Raw genomic sequence first — 19,364 nt, 5'->3', positions numbered from 1 at the left:
ACTAAAAATGAAACAGGGTTGGAAGAAGTAGTGAATGCAAGAAAAGTATTTTATAGTTCAATAAATGCTACTAGGTGGTTCTTCTAAAAGGATTTCCTATGTTGTGTTAAAATCATTTTGAAGTCTACCCTTGTCGTTGCAGTCCACTTTGCCATGTCCTGTCATCATGCTCTATCTGAGCGATCGTATATCTTGTCAATAGCCCTGTAGCATAGTTTCCATTTCGAAAAGCTCTTTCAAGTCTAAAATATTGTCATTTCCAAAGCACTCCACTTCTCCTTGCTGTTTTCTGTAATCCACCTAGTGTACGGTGGCGTCGGTCTTCCAGTGCCTGTTTCAACAGTCAGATCGCAAAAAAATCCATCAACACCTTTTCCAGTGACTTTACTGTATGTCTTTGTATAGAATAGCATAAATACCAGATTCATTTTCCAGCTGCTTTAGGTATGCAAAAATTGAATAGGAGGTATGATTAGAAGCCTTATATTTGTGAATTTTTTACCCTGTTGCTCTCATTTCCAGACAGAATTATTTCTTGCTTAACTTGTGTATTGTTGCCTGGGACAAATAGACGGCTTTTGCCACTGACCTTTGTGAAATCTCACCTGTTCCATGATGCCGCACTTTGCTCACCATATTTAGGGTAGGACTTGTTGCAGGGTTTTTTCTGAGTACTCCTGTTTTCTCAAGTTGATCCACATTCCATTTGTTTTCCAATTAGATTAAATACAAGATATATCCCAGCTCTGAAATTCCAAATCCCTGATGTGAGTACATATTTATGATCTGGAATTCCAGAAGTTATTACTTCTATCTGATGGGTTAAAAAAATGAGGTTTATTGTGGTTTTGAAAGATCAACTTGGTCTCCGGTTCAAGTTACATCTTAACATATTTATACAAAAGGACATTTATAGAATTTTATTATGCTAAATATAAGAAATTTAAGATTCGTTAATATTAGTTTAAAGCTAGTATTTAAACGTATTTTATCTTAAGTGTGGATGTGCCAATATTGGTAAAAAAACCACCATAAAAATTCGCATATAAAAATTATAACTGGTTTATTACTTACTTATTATAAGGAAGTTTGTAATCAATGTATCATAAGTATTTATGTAGATCTTTTAAGTTAATTCTACTAGTAGAAAATATAGATTAATCTCTTAAATCATGCAGATGCAGAAAGATTGAGCAACACAGTGTCAAGTAGTTTGAAAAGCAAAATGTTTTTACTGGTAACAAATAATGAGTTGAATTCTATGTCTGTTGTTTAAAACACTTGTTTGTAATCATATCTTTAGATGGAAGGAAGACGACGTGAGAGGGTAGGTGTTATTATAACTCATTGACATAGCTTTTAATGTATAAATAAAATGAACAAAGTAATATTTTTTTCCATAACGAAACGTGTGAAGCAGACTAGAACTCGTATTTTAATAACATAAATAGCGCAATTTTCATTCTAATTCCGTTGCGTTTGAAATTTAGTTCTGTATATGATTTCACTAAAATTACATTTTCATATTTTCATCCACATACGTTAGCTGTCATGAACTCAAAAGGCTGACGACTCATTGCATTAATGAATGTGTTCCTCTGTAGGCGAAGAAAAACGATATTTGCCACCAGGTAGCGAAACAGGTGAGCACCTCCATGATTCTTTACTATTGAACCAGGCGGTGGGAGAAGAGTGTCTGTCAAATCGAGGTAAATGGTCAGAGAATGCTATTAATGGTTTTAATCCCACCGGCGGCACGTCTCAGCTGCAGCTTCTACCGAATGACCTGGAGTTTAGGCCTAGCAGTTTAACTTGCCAGATTGGCGTTTGGACTAGAGCCAAGATTTGTAAAGGATCACGATTCGGTCCTATTCCGGATATCCTTGAAACAACAAAAGCGTCTACACTGACGAGGAAGGTAACTAAATGTTAGCAGATTATTCAGTTACTTGTGTGAATCTGTACTGGTAAACAATTTGCCGCTCAAATGTTTTCACTTTGCAAAATGATTTTATAAATATTAGAAAAATTGAAGACCTTATGAGCGGTCCACCTGAGAGGATCGAGGTTATCATATATATTTGTGTTTTTCTATCTATATACTTTTATCATATTTGGTTTGGATCGTCCTGAGTGTTAACCTCGGGTCAAATAATTATGATCTAGTTTAAAATATTTTACAGCACAAAAGTAACAATGGACTTTAGAATTACAGAATGTTCATAATCAAATATTTTATGTTTCACAAAAATGTTCTACAGAAATTACTTTTATTTGAAAACCTACCAACTAAACTATTATCGCTTTGATTTACTAATTTTCAAGCCAATTTCCTTTGTCATTTCTTTTTGTTCACTTATTAAACCTTTGCTAAAATACAGAGTGCCAATCTCAGTATATAAAAGCGATTTACATATGCTAATGTAGTATCGAATCGTCGCAGATACAAGTTGCAGTAACATGGGCGACATGTTTTGTACCTATTTAGTTGTCTCACAGTAAATTCCAAACCATTTTACCGTAAAATTCTAACAAGGTAGATTTATGGCTAGATATATATATCACAGTCCTTTGAAATAAAATTGTTTATATAGCGAGATTGTTAAATGAGACAGAGCCAAAGCATTTCCAAGAAGGGGTTGTTATGTAAAACATGAGTTAAGGATACCTGCCAATGTCTACAGATAATGCAACCAGTTGGCAGTACCAGCGCCAACTCTTGGGCTACTCTTTACCAACGAATAGCTCCAAGGAGGGAGCTTTCAATGTTTTCCATGGAATCACAAAACAACAATCGCAAATCAGAGCTTTTAGGACAACAACTGGCTCTGAAATCATACCCCTACGCAATACGAGACAATGCCCTCATCCGAAAAGAGAAGGATATAGATACAAAAGAGGATCGCCCGACCTAAAACGTTTCTTCACTGAAGCTGGACATATCTCCTTTTACCTCTAACAAGATGATGAACAAAGGTTTAGAACTGACGAAGGCTTATAATCCAAAGTTCACAACCCTCTTGCCAAAATCAAACTCAGTTTGCAAGAGAAATATATCCGAAGATCCAATAAAATGTGATTTTTGTTTGCTTAAAAGTTGAAAGCCGAAGTGTAGGACCATGGAGGGTCTGTGGAAAGACTATCAAAATGTGCAGCTTAAGACTTATTTCATCTTTTTTTACGCAAACTTGTTACAATATTGGGCAACAGTGCGTAATAATAATCATCTTAAAACTGAGCACGACTAAGGGAGGTTTTTAGGTTATTTGTTTCGGAAAAACGTGTAAAGTTGTAAAAGGACTATTTATATATTGTCTTCCCTATTGTTAAGCTGGTAGACTAAAAATAAGACAGATAGTCAACAACATCTACTATCAACTATTTAGGCTACTTGAATAAAATACTTGGATTAGGCTGTCACTCTTATAACGCACCCACAACCTCAATGTTTGCTGAATCATATTAACCATTGGACCACAGCCGGCCCAATATCAAAGAAGTAATGAAGTGGTTTCAAGGACAACACCTGGAATAGTGGTCTTATAAGTTGCGATTAACCATCAGTGATCTAGATTAGTTCAACAACTTAATCTGGTTCACACCGAAAAAGTTGTTGTTCAAACAATTCGTGTCTCAACCACTAATATGTCGTATTCCAGCTAGTCTGATAAGTCCTGGTGTTAGACGAAAGACTTCGTGGGCACTGGATATGGCTTGATTGACATATTACATTCTTTTTTACTTTCACTCATACATTCATATATGATTTACATTACATATAGCAATGGCAAGTTGAACCACCTACAAACTTAAATTATTCTTTTGCTGTAACTCGAAATGTTAGAACAAGCAGATTTTACCCCAAAATTCAGCTTGATCCCTGTGTTTTGTCGGGATTGTTTAGTGTCGTGATCTCTGACAGTATAAAGGAAGAGCCGGTGTGAAACCCATGTAGTCATTTCATCTGCTGTCTCTGACCACATGTTCCACTCGAGCGCTAACCCCGAGAAGACGAGGAATAACAGCGTACAACGTGTCAACCGTCGTCGGTGGTCTCAGGCTGAGTTCCGCAGGAAAGTCCCCAAAGAAACTCTGCTCAGTGTCCAATTTATATGTGAAGGGCTTATTCTGTAATATGTTGCTTGAAAGAGTTTGTTTGTCACTATTCAGTTTTTATCAGAAAAAGCAACCCCATAATACAGGGAAGGTTAAAATAGTATAATCTGCTGTCTTCAAATCAAAAATCTGGTTCAATGTTTTCCTGGAATTTCTCACCTGACCTGAACAGATAAGTTGATAGATGAATAAATGGACGAGCGAACGGACAGATATTGGATCAATAGTGAATTTATAGTATACTTAGTTAAACCAAGTTTAAAGGAATGTTACTAGTTCTGTGATCTTCATTCTAACCAAGTGTTTCGTTCAATTTTTCTGACTACCGATTTGGTCGTGTAGCGTTAAGAATATTTATAAAAACTAAAACGTCACTCTCTCTATGAACTATAAAGTACCCTAAGAATTGAATTGGTAAATACGGAAAATATTTCTCAAATGAGGTATAAAACTGAGAAACTCGCATAGACGAGGTTTTTACTCCTTTTTAAACTTTGCATTTAAGTGATCGTTTCTGTTATTTTTTATTAACTCACGTACTTTGTAGTATGTAGATATTTGAAATTTGCAATAATGTAGTAACTGAGCTTTCATTACACCATCCTTTCAGTAAGAACAGCAGTTCATCTCTTTCTTTTAGTTCGTCATGCTCACATTACGTTTCTGTTATTTTTGGTACCAGGTTCCATCCTTTTTGAACTTCTTTATTTTGAGATTTTATAACTCATTCAATTTCGAATTTGATATCCAAAAGATCACATCACTTTCCAGTATTCAGAATCTACTCTTCGCCTCATCCTTGCAGGTGTTCTTCATGTTACGTATTATCCCTTCTGTGTATGAGGACCTCACTATACCTCACGTATTTATAACTCCCCTTTTCAGTTCTTTGAGTTCCTTTAACCCGCTATTTACTCTCATAATTTCTAAAATAAAGTCAATATTTCCCTTACTAATTTCTCGTGAGAAAAAAACAACAAAAAGATGTTAATAAACTCTAGAAGGTCATATGTTTTACTGCTAACTTTACGTTCTGCGTGACAACAGCCTGAAAGCAGTAATCTTGACGTCATGAATTCCGTAAATCCGGTAGAAACTATATAAGTTTAATCTTAACATTTACGCTGTCCAAAGTGTGAGGTAGATCGTGTTGCTGCATAAAAACAAAGCAAACACGAAATCTCCACATATGAGTACTTAGGAAGAAAGGAGAGAGAACCCAAATTTACATCAGTTTTAAAATCATCAGATAGACGAACGATACAACTGAGGCAAATGGAATGAGGAGAAGGCGTAGTATTATCAACATAAAGCAGGAAGGGCGTCGTTTCACGAGACCACGTGAGGTTGATGTGTACTTACAAGGAAAGGATGTACCGACAAAGTTACGACGTGCACGTGCCTGTGCATCAGCAAGTAAACCAAGAAAATCGTTTGTGAAAACAAGATTATATAAAAGTTGATTCACATGCACTTGAAACAAACCACCGCCTACAAAGAGATATAGATAGATAAAAAGCTGGATGTTATTTAACACGTCGTGGTATTGCACATTTAAGTATGGCTTATCTTTGTAAAATCAAGTCAGTTCTTATGGAGAGGTTTGAAAATGTACATATAGTACTTGTCACTAACGGATATATTCATTGTACACGTAGTACGTGTCGCTAAGATTTATATTCATTGTACGCAAAATAAATGTCAATGAAGGATTTATTCATTGGATGTTAACGGGCTTATTCATTGTACACGTAATATTTGTCACTGATGGTTCTTTTTACCACACGTAATGACCGTTAACTCAAACGATTCGTGATTATACAGCTAACAGAAAATATAGTAACTAAAACGTATTACATTTAATATGTGATTTAGTTGTTAAATTTTATATCGAAATCTTTCTGTAGATTTTCTTCTGAAATTTTCGTTTACTTGTACGACGTTTTCATCATTGTTGAGTACAAAAAATTTATGTCAAAACGTAACTAAATTATTTTTGTATTTTAAATGCTGATTTACCAACGTGTAGTTGGTTATTCAATAGAATTTCTAATCACGTATAAAGGTGATGTTATAAATGTTTTTTTTTATTATTATTTTGTGTGTTTATGTTTCAGGGGTTTTGTTAAATTGAAAATAATCTGAAGATATGGTAATTGAAAATATACAGAGGGGTGATTGAGTGTTTAGTAGGTTCGTTATAGTAAATTAGTAAGGCTTCTCCAATACTCCTTTTATTAATGTTTGGTTCGTGTTTTAATACGGTGAAAGTTTTGACGGAAAATTTATGGTTGTTTTTGCTCAAGTGTCCATGTACTTGAGAGGGAGGTTTTGGTGTGTTTTTATTTGTGCATTTAATTTGCCTCGTGTTTAACCCGTGTAAAAGGCTGGGCAGTTGTTGTGTTGTAAATGTTTCCTGGGGGTTGAGTTCGTTCTATAACTTTTTTTTGCAAGTGTTTGATTTTTATTTCTGGAGTGAACATAAATATAATTATTATCTCCAGGTCACGCTTTTATGTCAACTTTTTCCAGGTTTACAAACACCATTCATTTTCTATAAAAGTAGTGATGTTTGTAATTAAGTTCGGTGAGTTCTGCTGTGTTTTTAATTATATTTGACTGTCTGTTAATATTATTTTGTCTGAGTTATTTTTTTCTTTCACTTTTTTAAATTCATTTACGGTTTATATAACTATTTTAGAAGGGAACTGGTTGATGTTAATGAAATATTGTAATAAATGTTAATTTCTTCGTCAATGCTTTTGTCGATGCATATTGTATATGTTAGATGTACGTAGCCCTTTAATATACATAGGTATTGCTGAATTAATGGTAAGAAAACCGTTTTATGTTTTTCTAGGGATCTTTGTGTTGAAACCTTGCAGAGGATCGTGCACTGTTTACGTTTAGAATTTGTATTTTGAAGTTATTTTGACTTTCAGCAGTGAAATTTATGTTTTATACACGCTATTTATGTGTTGGGAGGAAAATGTTTGTTCATTTCTGTTTTCAAACCCATAGAAAACATCGTCTAAAAAATCAAAACCAAAACGAAGGTTTTTCTAAGGATGTGTTTATGGCATATTGTTCAATTTAATACAGGAAAACTGTGACTAATGTTACTGATAGGGGATTACCCATACAGCTGGAGAAAGTACGACCATTTGTACGGAAAGCAAATGGCTGTACGGAAAGCAAATGACTGTAAGAGTTCGATTAAATTCTCTGGTTTCGGTTTTTTGAGTTTGGTAAAATAACTTGTGTTGTATTGCTTTTTTTGGCGGAAGGTATTAGGTGAATAAATATACACAATTGAAAGTATGTATAGTGATATTACTGTCTAGGCTTTGTAAATATTGAGAAAGTGTGAAGTGTATTACATTTGCGAGTTTATTACAGAAACGTTAAGTTTCAATAGCAAATTCAAGTTTTTGCTGAGATTATTGTCAAAGAGTTGTAAGAGAACATAGTTAGATGTGAAGTTAGTGGGTTATTCTTGATTTTAGGTGTTCTTGGTTGGTTTGTGGGTGGAAACTACATAAAATTGGTTTTTTAACCGTGTAATAAACCCCAAAAAATTAGGCACACCTAAAGACCCTTCTAAATCTAGCATATTACCATATGCACCAAGAACAACATGACAAGTAAAAATCATGAATTCCAAACCCAAACGAAGCTCATTACGAGCATCGTTCTTTATGTAGAAAATGTTAGGATACCTATAATGTAGAAAAAGTTCATACGAGAGCATGAACTCGATATAACAACTAGATTCGTGTTCACTCCAGGAATAAAAGTCAAAGTCATGCTAAGAAAACTATACTTTGAACCCAACCCTCAATAATAATAATAATTTATAATACAACAACTACCCTACTTTTTACACAGGCCGAAAATTAGACGTACGAATAAAAACCTCTCTATCATGAATAAAAACAAAAGTGTCATCATATTAAATATGAATCAGACATTAACAAAAGAAGAGTTATAATATACTTGCTATTTAAACCCAATGAGCCTAATACTACCAAACACCTAGGCACTCTCTGTATATGTTTAATTATCATTTCTTTAGATAATGTTTAACCGAACTAAAGTCCTGATACACTCACACATCCAAGGAAAAACTGTAGCATAATCTTACACTCGAGTAGAAATTCTGTAAAACAACTGTTCATTAATAGATTTGTGCTTAAAATACAAAAGGAACTTACTTCGAATTATGTTATACGCAAAGCTTCGTGTATTTGACAATGATCGCACCAGCGACGGAAACGTTGTACAAATAAAATAAAAAAAAATCAGAAAACAGCCTACTGAAATACCGTGCTTTCATCAGATATATTTAACGTGTCAAAATATTGTGTTCCCGGATGATAAAATACTGAGTACGAACCTGAGTTTATGACTCTTGGTTGAGTCTGTGTGAAACCAACAAATATTTCTACAACTGTTGCTTCCCACTTAAATACTTGCAAGGGTGATAACAACGGAAGGGATAAAAACCGTTGTTATACGTAGCTATGCTGCAGTAATGTACATTCGCGCGAATAACAGAACACCTTATTTCCTTTCTAAATAATACACACGACGCGAAACAGACAACAAACAAGACATTCATGAAACCGAAAAAAAAGAAAGAAAATAATCATTGTCTGATGAATAACTAATAAATAAAATTCAGATTAAAATCATTTTTATACACTAATTTACCCCTTCAACTCTTCAACACTAAGATAAATTTGTGTATGATTATGTATATCGCTTTCAGTAATACAATTAATGTGTGAGTTGCATCATCTTTTGTTGACTGTGGCATTCTATTGCATCACGTTCCACATTTTAAAGTAAACTATTAATGAAAATAATAAAGTTAAACACAGAAAAACTGCTAATACGAAATTTTATATTTCTATTTATTTAAGACTACACTTTATATTGATATGTGTCTAATATATGTATCAAAGAATGATATGCTTAATCGTGGGTGAAGCACCGATTGAAAACTCTGCAAAAGCTGTTTTTATGTAGAAAAATCTTAGATATATAAAATTAGTCAAATACACATGCGTGAAAATAAATAAAAAACACCATATGCTATACATATGACTTAGACAAAAAAAGTAACATTTGGAGTAGATATAAAACAGAATTACACGACACTGGCGTGAAAAAAAACTTACGAATAACCTATTATTTAAACAGATCCTTTGTCACGACCAGAAATACAAAATATTATTGGACCTTAGAAATAATCATTGGACTCGTCTCGTGCGGCTGGCTAATGGAACGGTGGCCAACAACACCTGTTTCGTTGTTGAAGATGGAAAGGTATTTACTCAGAGCCGTGAACTAATAGTTAATTGTTTAGTTTATTCATTAAAAAATAATGGAATAATTTAGAATATCGCGAATTTATCAAATAATGTACTCATAGTGTAGATTATATTTTAAGTGTGTTTTTTGAATTTCTATAAGTAAAGGAAATAGTTTGATGTAGATAAGAGTAATATTATAAACTTTTCTCATATGATAACACGTGTTTTGTTTTGTTTTCTGATCGAAAATTTAGTTTAGCAATATGGTTAGGGTACTCAACCCGCAATTTGCGGGCCCCGGGTTCGAACATTGCACTATTCGTTGGTGAAGCGTATCCCAAGAGTTGGCGGTGGGTGGTGTTGACTAATTGCCCTCCCTCTAGTCTATCACTTCAAAATTAGGGACTGGTTGTACGGCTAGTCCTCGAGTAGCTTTGAGAGAAATTCAACAAACAAACATAGCTGACGTATCCGTTCTATGGACGCTACCTGTCTCAGTCAATCCCACTATTCGTTAGTAAAGAGTATCCTAAGAGTTGGCAGTGGGTGGTGTTGATTAACTGCTCTCCCTCTAGTTTATCACTTCAAAATTAAGGATTGGTTGTGGGGCTAGTCCTCGAAAAGCTGTGCGCGAAATTAAACAAACAAACAAACAAAGCTGACGTGTCCGTTCAATGTACGAGAATACATAGGGGCCCTTAGGGGTAATACAAATGGATCAAACCTGAGTGCCAACTTTCCTATGTCATTCCACTGGAGACCTCTAAGGATACATTCCACGTTTGGTAACAATCGATTTAGCAGTTTTGCCACTTATAAGCATACAATATACAAACGGACTTTTGTCAAATAATAGTTTAGATCATAGATAAACATAAAACCTGCTTTTAGAAATGATGCATGGCATTGAATAGAAATTATAAATGACAAACAACAAGCATTGAAACATGCTGCCAACGCTATAACTATTTGCACAAATTGAATGTCTTCAAGTCTAAGCTGCAATTTAATTTTTGCAATAACTTGTTCACAACATATCTAATATATCATATGCAAAAACATTAAACGTTTAGAGCTTGTATAGGCATTATTCTAAACTCTTTAAAACTGAAACATTCATTTAAAATTGAATGTTTAAAATTTGTTCAGAATTAAACTGTTTTTAATAGACAATACATTATTTGAAACTGAAATTCAGAAATTCTGCTGCTTTATACCGAGGCTTAAAACAAAGCTCATATTCATAACTGAGGCGTGTGCATTTTATAGTAAAGTCACATATCTGCTTTGTCCACCAAGGAGAATCGAAACGCTGATTTTAGCGTTGTAAATCTGTAAACTTACCGCTGTCCCACCGAGAGACCGTAACTGAAGCACAGAATTTCTATTCTTCTGTGAAGAGGTTTAGAATAAAAACAAAATTCCAAAATGAAATTTAGAGTTTCTGATGTTTTACAACGAAGTTTACAATGAAAATGAAATTGAAATATGAGGCGCTCAGAATTTTTGGTGATATATAATGAGGTTAAAAATGTTCAGTGCTTTGTACTGGACTTCTTAAGCTTAGGTGTTAATAAATTATATAGAAGTATACTGATCTTCACACACACACACACACACACACACTGAATTGAGTTCAGGAATAAATTAAGCTTTTATCAAATTGCCAACAATATCGGCAAAATAATATATCTGGTCATATGTCAGAATTTTGGCGAAGACAATGAGTGTAGACGTATACGTAATTGCATAATTTTCCCCAAAGGAAGCCGAAGGCCGCCTAGAGGGGTTACCTGTTTTAACCACTCGCACCATTATACAATAATGTGCTATCTGTCAGTCAGCCATTAGACACTAATATGACTTCACATAATGGAGGCTTAATGTTGCAACTTGTACTGTCGTGACGTCAATACAACTTGCACAAGCCATGAATCACGAGAAGAATTATGCACTCTGTAGGCTACAACACAGTATGACATATGAACTTCAAAAGCAAGAATTATAAATATTTGTTACTCTTAATTTTGGTTTTATTAACTCTTGAAGCAGAACACTTTCGGGGCCCAGTTGTTTTTAAGATTTTTCTAATACTGCAAGTTTCCTTTCATTCCCACAGCTTTATCTGGAGGTTTCATTAGATTTAGGAGAATCAACGGAATTGATTTTATCAGCTGAAGAAACTGTTCCCGAACGAAGAGAATTAGATTTGACGAAACATAAAATCCTTTCTGAAAACAATCGTAAGTCATCCAAAAAACATTTGTTGAATAAAAATAGAACGGAAGAAACAGTAAATGAACACTATGATTTACATAAGAAAACGTATTAAATGTTTCCAATACTTTGAGGCCCTGATTTCTATGATGAATCTGGTTTTCAATTATTTGTAAGTAGTTGTTACAAATTTAGACACTTGACAGATCTTTCTTTTAATTACAGGTAAAGACTTTGCTGGTTCTACGCATTACACCACTGTCAACAGCATTATCAGTGAAAATCTATCACAGTCATTTAGCCAGGAAAGTCAAGCTTATTCCCACCTCATCAAATCACTATCTATGCGGACTGAAAATAGAGATTCCTTACAAACCAAAGAAGAGCAGTTCACTGAAATGGGAGCAGAATGGAAATGTAACTATCTCTGTCATGAGCAAAGGTAAGATTGGATTCATAGAACATACTGGGTAACGCAGTAGATTTTTTTCTGTCTCTTTCCAAAACATACGTAAATTAGAAATTACTATGAGGAGATATCGAAGACTATTTTGAGATAGTAACCAATTCTCCATTTCTATTAAAGTGACTGGATATGTATGCTAATAAATAATATGATCCATGTAATATTGAAGGCAACATATATCACTTATTGAAAAAAGCAGTATTATAAGAGTCTTTTATGTTTATTGTGCTTTTGAATACTGAATATGTTTGTTTCTCCATTGAATTGGAGTCCTTTTACATGAGGTGTTGTATATAGTGTATTTGCTTTCCTTGGGTCCTTAGACAGTTTGGTGTACACTAAGATCGTACTGTGTTGCGACTTCTGAAGGTTGTTTTCCATAAAAGAAGGTAGTACGATATATATATATATAAAACAATGAGAGTCAAGATGTTTAAAATAATTGATCTGGGTGTATATTGATAATGGATTTTTGAAAAATTTCCAAGGAGGAAAGAAGTGTAAAAAAAAAGACAAATAACCAGTTAACTTGATAATTTGGAAGGTGAATATTACATAAAATAAACTTATTGGAATTAGAAATAGGATGATGAGAAAAACAATCTCTTAATCGTATGTATATAAACTAGATATCAATTAATTACCCTAATGTACCGGTTCAGATGTGATAATGTAATTAGGCACTTGATACAGAGCCTCATTTAGCAAGACGACTAACTTTGGTAAAGAGATGGCGGATGCAGACAATGAAGTTGGACAGCGATTTGTGGTTACCTAAAGAAGACAGGAATTCCTTCATCTATAACAGCAGTTTGAAAGTCTGGGTTTTCAACGTGCCGTTACCTAAAGCAGCACAAACTAAGGCACGGCAATGTCTGTGCAGAATTTGAGGGATGAAATGTCAGGAGTAGAACTTTACCCGTCGAACGTCTTCAAAGTGAGTAGTTGAAGCAACGACGTGATCTGTTGTTTAGAAACAGCAGTATGACTTGGAGAGGACATGGGTTGAACTAAAGACATTGTTGCCTGGCTTGAAAAGGAGTTACATCTGAGTTTTTGGTTAGCTCTTATTCAATGATTTAAACAAGATGGGTTGGTTTCTTCTTCAGTAACTAGGAGATTACAATGGCAGGCTTGGAGTAGGGCATGGTGTCATTCAGGTATTAAAGTATCATGGGTGGCCTGGTTCCATATTTAGTAGGTTGGTTTTACCTTTTTCTTAGACCTTCCAAAACATGAAGCGTTAGTGGTGTCTGTACATCGGAAATGACGCGAAGAATATTCAAAACAGCAAGAAGTAGGAAAAACAGCGAAAAAAGTAGGTTATGGGAACAAACGAAAGTTAGTTCTAAAAAGAACTGTTAGAACAATCCAGTAAAACTGAGATCCGTTAAAAAAGGCGGAAGAAATTGCACTAAAAATAACGACCTTGTTTGAACGCAGCGCTCATAAACCGTTATTGAAGTCAAACATCATGAGTTAGATGATAAAGAGTTGCGGAGTGAGAAATCCCGAGAATGTAGAAGAAAAATTTGAAACTTTGTGCTATCTGTACTAGCCATATCACCAGCAACTCTTGGACTTCCCTTTATCGACGAAAAGCGAGAGTAACCGTCAGGTTATAACGCCCCTAAGACTGAAAGGGCGAGTATGTTTGATAATGGGGTTTGATTCCACGACCCGCAGGCTGCGAGTCGAGCGCCCATCAGGCCATGCTAGGCAAAGGTGGATTGAAACAATGGAGAAAGCAGCATTAAAAATAGCTCCATGGTAAAAAGGTCATATGACGTCATCAGTGTCAAGTTAATGCTTGGGTTGAATGGTCATATTTTAGTTGTTTTTTGTGTTCTTTGAAATAGAAAGGAGCTCACATGTAGTTGAAATTTATACCTTTAACGAGGTTCGCGGTCGGTTTGAGAGTTGATGAAGAAGGCTTTTTTCAGTCACTCCAGTTTCCAGTGTTTTGCGTAATCAGGAATTTGATATTGATTCCAGTTGATAATATTACCGTGTTGTACTTATGTCAAAGAAAAAAATGTTTTTACAGATAATACAGTAGTCTGATGGCACTCTGATATTTTTTATGCTCTAAAATATTGTTATTGTAGTTTCTTGATAGAAACAATGTAACTTATACTTAATATTCACCTGTTCATCTCTGCAGGTCTGGTTTTTAACTTTTGTAAATTTTGGGTGTTAAAGTGTGGAATAAATTAAAGGATGATAGTGGTTAGCATATTCATTTGAGGGTTTGATAGGGTATAACCATTTTTCCAAGAGATTTGGATAAAACTGTAAGGATAGTTATTGCTTTGAAATACTTATTTTTCTTTTCGAAGTTAACTTTTATAACAGAGGTCACTATTCCACTCGTTTTGCATTTATGGCAAATCTACTAATGCTATCTGCTTCGTCCCTAATTTCGAACTAATGATCGTAGGGAAGGAAACAAGTCAGTAGCAACCTACTGTCCATACTAAGAGATTCAGCGTTACTCTTATAATGCGCCCACAGTTTAAAGTGTGAGGAACATTTTGTAGCATTGCGCGGATTCGAATATGGTTGCCATCTCGAAATCCGTAGCCCTAACACTTTAAACAGAGAGAGAGAGAGTGGTTACACGACAAATGTAGATACTCACCAAAGTGCGTTGTTTTTGTTTTTTTTGTAAAAAAAGAATATGTATTGTGAGGCAATGATCATGTCGGTGGAGGAGAATATCTTAGAAACAAATGGTAACATTTTCTTCAGATTGCATGATAAACTGAGTTGTCTTTTCACAGGAGTTGAGAAGTAGTAGAAAAGTTATTAAGAATATACGAAATGTGGGGCCAAGAATGTGTCGTCAATGTACCCTTTTCTCGGTATTGGTTTCAGGGGCAAACTATAAAGCTCTGGTTTCAATATCTTTCATATATAAATCATTGAGGCCGGTTGGGAGAAGAGAATCAATGGGGGAAGCTGGTTTGTCGTTTCAGTGAAGCGTCTTCAGAAAGTTATTTTCGGTCAATAAATACAGCTTTGTTGACTGGGATACTAGATTGTAGAATAGAAAACCTATGGCATTGATAATTGGTCTGAAGTGAGTAGCATGCTGTATCTTGGGTAATCCGAATAGCTGCGGTGAACTGCTAAGTTGAGAGGTGACATTGATGACTTTTTCAGGTTTACGTTTCTTGTGGCGTATTCCAGTTTGCTCTTTGAGTCTTTTTCCAAGAGTTTATATGAGACATTCTGAAGGAGGATGTGCAGTTTTTCATGGAATTGTGATTTTTTTACTATAACAGTCGTATCTCCCTTGTCAGTTTGGAGAATCGCGATAGACATGGTCGTTTTAAGTTTTTTATGACTGTTTTATCCTGGTTACTTACGTGGTGGTGATGATGTAAGGTAGTGCAAGTTTATAATCGAAGCTTATTTCCATAGATGTTAGGGGTTTCTGGGAATAGCTGCGATGGTGTCAATACGAGGACTTTTTTCGGAGCTAGAGAAAACTTGAAATCAAGAGATATAACTCTTTCTTCAGTTTTTTAAAAAGTTTTTTGAACTTAGGTTTAGAATCTTGATTTGTTAGAGGGTTGCAGTTTGACCTTTTTCTATCAAATGCTTTTCGAGGTTCTGAATATGTGTCAACTCATGATATCCTGAGGAAAGACTTAGGGGTCTCTCATTGAAACTGAAATTTTTAGTTTGCTCTTCTGAATAGAGGATCTGAGAAACTAACCAAGTAAGCTATTATCGGCTAGTAAGAAGATGCTTCTTCTTTTTTTCTTTTGTCTGTAAAGATCAGTGATAACTGGAGAATTTTGTTAAATTTTTGGGAGGAAATAAGGGGATATATCTGTGATCTAAGACATTATGTGATGACTTGGAGAGCTCTGCATCTTAATAAGAACACCGGATAGCTGCTGACTCTGGATGGTTTGAAAACGAAGTGGTTATAGTTATTAAGAGTTTTCACTAACACTGGTCCGAGAAACTTTAGGTAGAGGACACTTTTATGGACTATATATCTGTTTGTTAAGTCAAGGATGACGCTTAGAACTACTCAAATTAATAGGCAGATGTGGTCCATTGGGTTTCACTCGAGGTGTTTGAAGAAGAGGTAAGTGAATTTATTTTCTTTCAATAAGCGAACGTCCTTAGTAAATGAATGTTGGTATGAAATGTGTATAGCTGTGCGATATCTTGAGAACGTTTCCTATTGTATTATTTATTCATAGATGGATGTTATTAATATCATTCTGTGTATTATGTTTGATCTAATCTTGTAGCATGGCTTTGTTATGTTTCTAAGTTAATAACTGACAACATGGAGTGTTGACAGATAATTAAATTATGAAGATAATATGGTTATTTGTTTTAGTTAACTTACAATTAACATGTTCTAAATGTTTTCATTCCTTACAAGTTCCTTGGCCGTAGCGAGTCATTATGTATGTACGGTAAGGTTGTAGCGATCGGATACGAGTCGTTGTCATTATAAGTAACCTATATGAATACATAATTTTAATTATTAAGTTGTTACAAAGTTTTTACCAGTTCCTGAAATATTATTGGATAAAATGTGCTTAAAAAAACACTTTTTTTTAACACACGTGTATGCAGAGTGACTGTAAAGAGATCTCTATATTTAAAACGATAGCTTAAAAATTGCTTTTTTTAGGGGAGATAAGCACATTTGAAATCACACCTTTTGTTTAAAAGAATATGGACATGATGTGATGTGTTTCGAAAAACATATTGAACACCTCCTATGACAATTTAAGAAATATCCTGTTCATCTCCAGGCTTTCCTAAATAAAATTTAGGATTTTTAATGTGCTTCTATGACAATTTAGTCTTCTTTGTGTAAATAGTTTTAGGAAATAATAGATTCGATGTGAGGTTTTCTTTATGCCTTATTGTACATATATATATAATTTAAGCTTTATGGCTTTAGCAAGCTTACATGCTAGAGTGCGATACTTAAAAAAATATATTACAAAACACATAATGACGTAATTACTTCAAATTTATTCTTTTCTAGCTGGAATGACCTTTTTTCTCAGAGGCGTGGTAATCTGGAACAGAGTGACAAAAGATACAAATGCAACCAATGTTCAAAGCTTTTCAACTGGAAAAGCAACTTAATTCGTCACCAGGTGTCACATGACGATTCTCGCCGTTACGTGTGTGAGAGCTGCAAAAAAGTGTTTACCGACCCCAGCAATTTACAGCGCCACATTCGTTCTCAGCACTGCGAATCCTGCTTTAATTCCTGTCTTGAGTGCGGAAAGACTTTTGCAACCCTTAGTGGCCTTAAGCAGCACACACACATTCACAACAGTGTCAAATCGTTTCGCTGCGAAGTTTGTTTCAAAGCTTACACCCAGTTTTCGAACTTGTGTCGACACAAAAGGATGCATGCTAGCTGTCGTTTGAAGATCAAGTGCCACAAATGCACACGACCATTTTTAACTGTGACATCATTATCAAAACACAAAAGATATTGTGACATTAGAGGGTGGACGTCCGTTCATAGTCCATCAATATATTCTCCTTCGCTTAACAAAGTATCTTATAGTCAAAGTCAAAATTTCAGAAAATCTTCAAATTCATTGAATTTAAAATCTCAAGCAAACAAGTTTTTGCATAGTCCAAAGTTTCTCCTTTGTCCCTCCTCCATATATAAATACCCATTTATCCAATGGGGGAGCTTTTCTACATCATCATCCACGCAAAAAAATCACTTCACTAACAAAAATAACCTAGAATTTGTACAACAGAAAAGTTCTGGATGTTCAATAGCTTCAGAGGAACTGGTATCCGTTAGTAATTTGAACGAACTACCTTTTCTTGAGGATGAACACATCAACGATGAGAAAAATATGAAGCTCTCTTTAATCCGCCAGAAGTACAGTGCAGATATGTTAGTTAGTTCAGATCCATATATTCACATTGACAAACCACTAGAGAACAAGAATGATAAGACTACAGTGATGACACCGATCTTTCCAAATTGTAAAGGTCTAAATAGTTTTTGTGAACTTTCTCAGAAAAACTTCTGTCTACACGCAGAAAAAACGAGCGAAACTTCTGACCAAATTGAAAACACGCATCTTGATGAGCCTCTTGACCTTCGTATTTCTAAGACAAAAAACTCTTCATATGACGATAAAGAAAAATATTTTTTGATTAACAAGATGCTAAAGCCTATCCCAAGCAAAACTGAAGAAATGGCATTGTCAATGAACAAAAAACCGAAACGAAACAATACTAATACTGATGAGTGCACAAGTACCACAGAACAGTTTACTCAACCAACGTCTCCAGTCGCCTTTCGACGATTTGCACCCCCATTGCTTTCAGATAATATTAAAAGTATTCAGTACACACATCCGTTCTTTCCAAGTACATCTAAACTGGAAGCACTATGTTACCTAAGACATTCCCTTTTGAAACCAGGCGTGTCTTCTTTTGATCTTTGGAAATGTCGAATCGACGAAAATGGTAACCAAACTGTTAAAATAATTTCTCAAGAGTTACATAAAATTAGTGATCGTTACTCTTGTAAATTCTGTGGTAAACTGTTCCCCCGCTCTGCTAATCTTACGCGCCATCTTCGAACTCACACAGGTGAACAGCCGTATACTTGTAAATATTGCCAAAGATCGTTTAGTATCTCCTCCAACCTTCAACGTCATGTCCGAAACATCCACCACAAAGAAAAGCCGTTCATCTGTTCATTGTGTGATCGTAACTTTGGGCAGCAGATCAACCTGGATCGACATTTGAAGAAACATGAAACCGATGGGACAAAATTTTCCCAAACATTCTCCGAAGCATGATGACGATAATTATGGAACTCCGTTTGACGAAATTTGGAACATCATTGAGAAAATCACCGATCTCAATACCAAAGAAAAAAAACAATATCATGCAAAAACTGGATCTATAAAATTTCATTAATAGATCTAGTAGATGTAGATATATCAGCGAAACAAGAAGAAGCTTCAAAAGAAGACAAACTCTGTGTGACGAAGAATACTGCTAACCAGTCTCTCATTCAGTCCAAAAAGTCTATTATTACTTCTGGTTCAAGATGCTTGATTCTTTTGGTTGACATCAAACACAGAATCATCAAAGGTCTTTTTAATATTAAATAAGATAATGTTGAAAAGTGTCAACGAAAGAAATCAGTGGACAATTATTGAATACCACAAAACTATCATAATATTGTTCAGAACTACCAGAGTATTGTTGAG

The 19,364-nt window shown here is 34.8% G+C and overlaps 1 protein-coding gene across 1 annotated transcript; it reads left to right on the top strand.

The window, feature by feature from the left end:
* Positions 1 to 1,588: 1,588 nt before the first annotated feature.
* Positions 1,589 to 18,947, top strand: LOC106460530 (zinc finger protein 271-like). Its single transcript, XM_013920248.2, has 5 exons — positions 1,589 to 1,918; positions 11,554 to 11,677; positions 11,877 to 12,093; positions 17,147 to 17,292; positions 17,908 to 18,947. Exons 1-5 carry the CDS (start codon positions 1,589 to 1,591, stop codon positions 18,945 to 18,947), a joined length of 1,857 nt encoding a protein of 618 aa, XP_013775702.2.
* Positions 18,948 to 19,364: the final 417 nt, after the last annotated feature.

The sequence above is a fragment of the Limulus polyphemus genome, unplaced genomic scaffold, assembly GCF_000517525.1.
Source record: "Limulus polyphemus unplaced genomic scaffold, Limulus_polyphemus-2.1.2 Scaffold788, whole genome shotgun sequence".
NCBI lineage: Eukaryota > Metazoa > Arthropoda > Merostomata > Xiphosura > Limulidae > Limulus > Limulus polyphemus.
The sequence above is the reverse complement of the archived record's forward strand: the minus strand, read 5'-3'. Positions and strand labels throughout refer to the sequence as shown.

Bases quoted from the DNA above. Each gene is read 5' to 3' on its own strand.
- LOC106460530 (XM_013920248.2), top strand. From the start codon at position 1,589: ATGTGTTCCTCTGTAGGCGAAGAAAAACGATATTTGCCACCAGGTAGC. The intron at 11,678-11,876 runs GTAAGTCATCCA...TTTTAATTACAG, and splicing joins AATCCTTTCTGAAAACAATC to GTAAAGACTTTGCTGGTTCT. The intron at 17,293-17,907 runs GTGAGAGCTGCA...GATGTTCAATAG, and splicing joins CGATTCTCGCCGTTACGTGT to CTTCAGAGGAACTGGTATCC.